The sequence below is a fragment of the Barbatula barbatula genome, assembly GCF_947034865.1.
Source record: "Barbatula barbatula genome assembly, chromosome: 3".
Lineage (NCBI taxonomy): Eukaryota > Metazoa > Chordata > Actinopteri > Cypriniformes > Nemacheilidae > Barbatula > Barbatula barbatula.
The window spans coordinates 11059868-11063658 of NC_136764.1; the positions used below are offsets into that span (position 1 = coordinate 11059868).

Sequence of the window (3791 nt, forward strand, 5' to 3'; positions counted from 1 at the left end):
GGTCGCATCCTGTCACCAGAAATGTCAAGACACATCCTTCTGCGAGCTGTTAGTGATTTGGTATGGCAACACGGGCGTTGAATTTTTCATGTAATATTTCTTTCAAAACCACTGAGAAAAGCCATTTAAAAAATATGTTAAGATTTAAGTTAGTTGCTACATTATAAATAGGTCTTATGTACTTTTCATTTTAATGGCCTCATAGATTCGATAAAACCAACAAGATATAAGGTGTATGGTACAAAATGGTGTGAGGTTAGCTATCGATAAAGACCCACCAACAGGTTTTAAACAAGTCTTGTGAGGCTCAAGATTAAATGACCATAGGGAAGAAGACACTACATAATTTTCAACCCAATTAAACAGAAAAACTGTTTTTCTAGAACTTATTTGTTCCAATGACTCTCACCGAGTTTTGTGTTTGTAGTTTTGATGATGTGCTCACCACACCAGTTTCACAGGATCTCATATAGACTTACAAGTGGCAGGGCTAGCGGTTGTGAAATTGGATGTTGCTCCGGCTGTCTGAAAGTAATACAAACACAGAATTCAATTTCAGGGCACCATTTGTGTTTGGCAAGGACTTTTAGAAATAAATGAAGAGGACATAGTTAGAGTGAAACACCTGCCACTGTGCTTTTTAACTTTATAACAACATACATTAAACAGTCGACAACTGTTCTCTACTGCAGTAGTTCCCAAAGTGGGGGTCGCGGAGTGGGGTGCGGGGGTCGCGAGATGATTTACAGAAACTTAATTTTTTTTTAAATGTTAAAAAAGGTTGTAATGATGCGAGTATAAATTTAGGATAATTTAAATAAACTGGAAATAAAACTTTGTTTGCTCCGATTAATTATGACAGTGTGACGGTGTCAATCACAATTTACAGCACAACGACATGCGCTAGCTAGCTAGATGCAGATTTGGTGTTTTGCTAAACAGCGATCGGTCTATTTTGAGTCCATATATCGGTCTAACTTGATAAAAAAAATGAAACGGTGGTTATTATCATCGAAAGAGAAGGGAGCAGAGATGCCTGCTGATGAGAGAGCGGGATCAGCAGAAAATACAGAGGGCAGAGAAGAGGATGAGCCGCCAGGACTACCCTCCACCTCTGGAAGGGCAGCCCGCCAAACCCGTGCCCCGCAAACGGACCATCCCTCCTCGAAAGCCAGAAAATACAGAGAGGAATACATAAACTATGGTTTCACGTGCATTGTTATAAATCAGGTACAACACCCTCAATGCGTTGTGTGCTCCGAAGTCCTCGCACATGAGAGTCTGAAGCCCGTGAAAATGCAGAGACACCTGAACACCAAACACCCCAGCCTCACAGGTAAACCCACTGACTTTTTCCGCAGAAAGGAGAAAGAGTTACAGGGACAAAAAAAAGTCATTTTTAAACAAACAGCTATCCCCACTAAAGCTCAGAAGGCTTCATATGAAGTGGCATATTTAATTGCACGGACCAAAAAGCCACACACCATTGGAGAAACTTTAATCAAACCAGCAGCAATAGTTATGAGTCGCGTCATGCATGGAGATAAACTGGCCGCTGAGCTGGAACAAGTGCCGCTCTCTGATGGGACTGTATCCCGCCGCATTACAGACATGGCTCAGGATATCAAGTGTCAACTGATTGACAGAGTGAAGAAGAGTGGGAGGTACGCCTTACAACTGGATGAATCCACAGACGTGTCCAGCACCGCTCAACTCCTTGTATTTGTCAGATATATTTTTGAGGGGAAACTAAATAAGGAAATGTTATTTTGTACGCAACTGGAGGGATCATGCACGGGCGAGGACATTTTCAATAAGCTGGACAGCAAACTTAAAGATAATAGACTATCTTGGGGCGAGTGCATATCAGTGTGCACAGACGGAGCTGGGGCAATGCTGGGGAAAAAGAAAGGACTAAAGGCACGAGTCCTCCAAGTTGCACCTCACCTCAATTTCACGCACTGCATCATACACAGAGAAGCCCTCGCGTGCAAAACCCTGAATGCGGAGTTTAAACATGTTCTTGACACTGCTGTGAAGATTGTTAATTACATAAAATCACGTCCACTGAACACACGACTGTTTTCCACTCTCTGTAATGAAATGGGATCAGAGCACAAAGGCCTGCTCCTACACACAGAAGTCAGGTGGCTGTCGCGAGGAAATGTGCTGAGACGCCTGTACGAGCTGCGGGATGAGGTGCGCATTTTCCTCACAGACCAAAGATCCCCACTTGCTGAGCATCTGTCTGATGCTGACTGGGTGACAAGACTGGCATATTTGTCATGTATTTTTGAAAAACTCAACGGACTAAATGTGTCCCTGCAAGGTGAAAACACAAACATCTTGTACCTTAATGATAAAGTGCAGGCATTTGCGAGAAAGCTGGTGCGTTGGAGAGAGAGAGTGGAAATGGGACGCATAGACATGTTTTCTGACCTGGAAGAATTTTTGGAGGAAAATGCACTCAGTGTTAACAGCATCAAGGCGTCTATTACGGCTCACCTTCAGTCCCTTTCGGATCACTTTCATAAGTATTTCCCTGAAGGAGACGCTCCCGACCAATATGACTGGATAAGGTCACCATTTAATGTAACCACGGCAAATCATCTGGCATCAGATATGGAAGATGCGCTGATAGAACTTTCAACCGATCGAACCCTGAGGACGGCATTTGACGGCAAGACGCTGGATGAGTTCTGGGTTTCTGTCGCGCTGGAATACCCACAGTTGTCGAAACCCGCGTTGGATGTACTCATGCAATTTGGCTCAACTTATTTATGCGAAAAGACATTCTCCGCGCTGACTTACATTAAGAACAAACACAGGTCACGGCTTAACGTGGAAGATGATCTGCGGGTGGCGATCTCCAAAATTGAACCTAGAGTGGACCTGCTTTGCTCCGCGCACAGCGCCCATCCATCACATTAGGCGTTTTTGCTGAATTCAAATTTATTGTTGTATGCGTGTTATAGGCAGCTTGTTTGTATTCTGTCTGCATTTCACAGTTATGGATCTATTTGTTTTTGTCCATAATTTGTTAATAAAATAGCCTGGCTTAGAGATTGTGTTCCTTTTTGTTTTAACTCTGTCAGTATGTAACCAAATCGCAAATCCTCACAAGCTGTCGGAGGGAAACACAGAGAGGAGAAAGGAGGGGGGGGGGGTCGCGGGTCGTCAGCAGTCTAATATTGGGGGTCGCGGTCTGAAATGTTTGGGAACCCCTGCTCTACTGCAACCGTTCTGTAATGGGTCAATATTTTTGGAGAGCTGCTTTGTGTATCGAAGGCTGAATTTACATTTGTCATTAACAGGCAAGGTTTTTAAAACTTCTTGAGGCGCACTAGTTCATGGATGGTATTAATATCACTATCTTGAACACTGTCCGGGTTTCCATTACAGATTTGCGCAAAATGTAAGCACTGTCTTCTAAATGTCGATTTAAACAATATTGCTGAATGACTGCGTCTCCATTAAATCATTAAATGATGTTATGCAATTAAAGTGTATTTTGGTACTTCTCGCGATAAGTCATTCTGGCCGTACTTCTTCTTTGTACGTTTTATGGCAGGCGGCAAACAAACTTTACTGCATAGTGCCATCTACTGTGATGAAAGAGTGAAGAGAAATGTAAAAATTTCCTTATAAATTTTCATATTACCTCACTGTTCCTAATAAATCGCTTTTGCCAAGTTTTTGCGAAATTGACGTGTTTCCATTGAGAATATTTCAATTTGTGCATTTTAAAGGGTAATGGAAACCTGGCTAGTGTTTACTATTAATATATATGT

General features: G+C 42.5%; 1 protein-coding gene across 1 annotated transcript; it reads left to right on the forward strand.

Moving 5' to 3' along the window:
• Positions 1–1032: 1032 nt before the first annotated feature.
• LOC306892537 (SCAN domain-containing protein 3-like) lies at positions 1033–2931 on the forward strand (the record flags this gene model as incomplete). Its single annotated transcript, XM_079453664.1, has 1 exon — positions 1033–2931. The coding sequence occupies one exon, from the start codon at positions 1033–1035 to the stop codon at positions 2929–2931; it is 1899 nt and encodes a 632-aa protein (XP_079309790.1).
• Between the last annotated feature and the right edge of the window lie 860 nt (positions 2932–3791).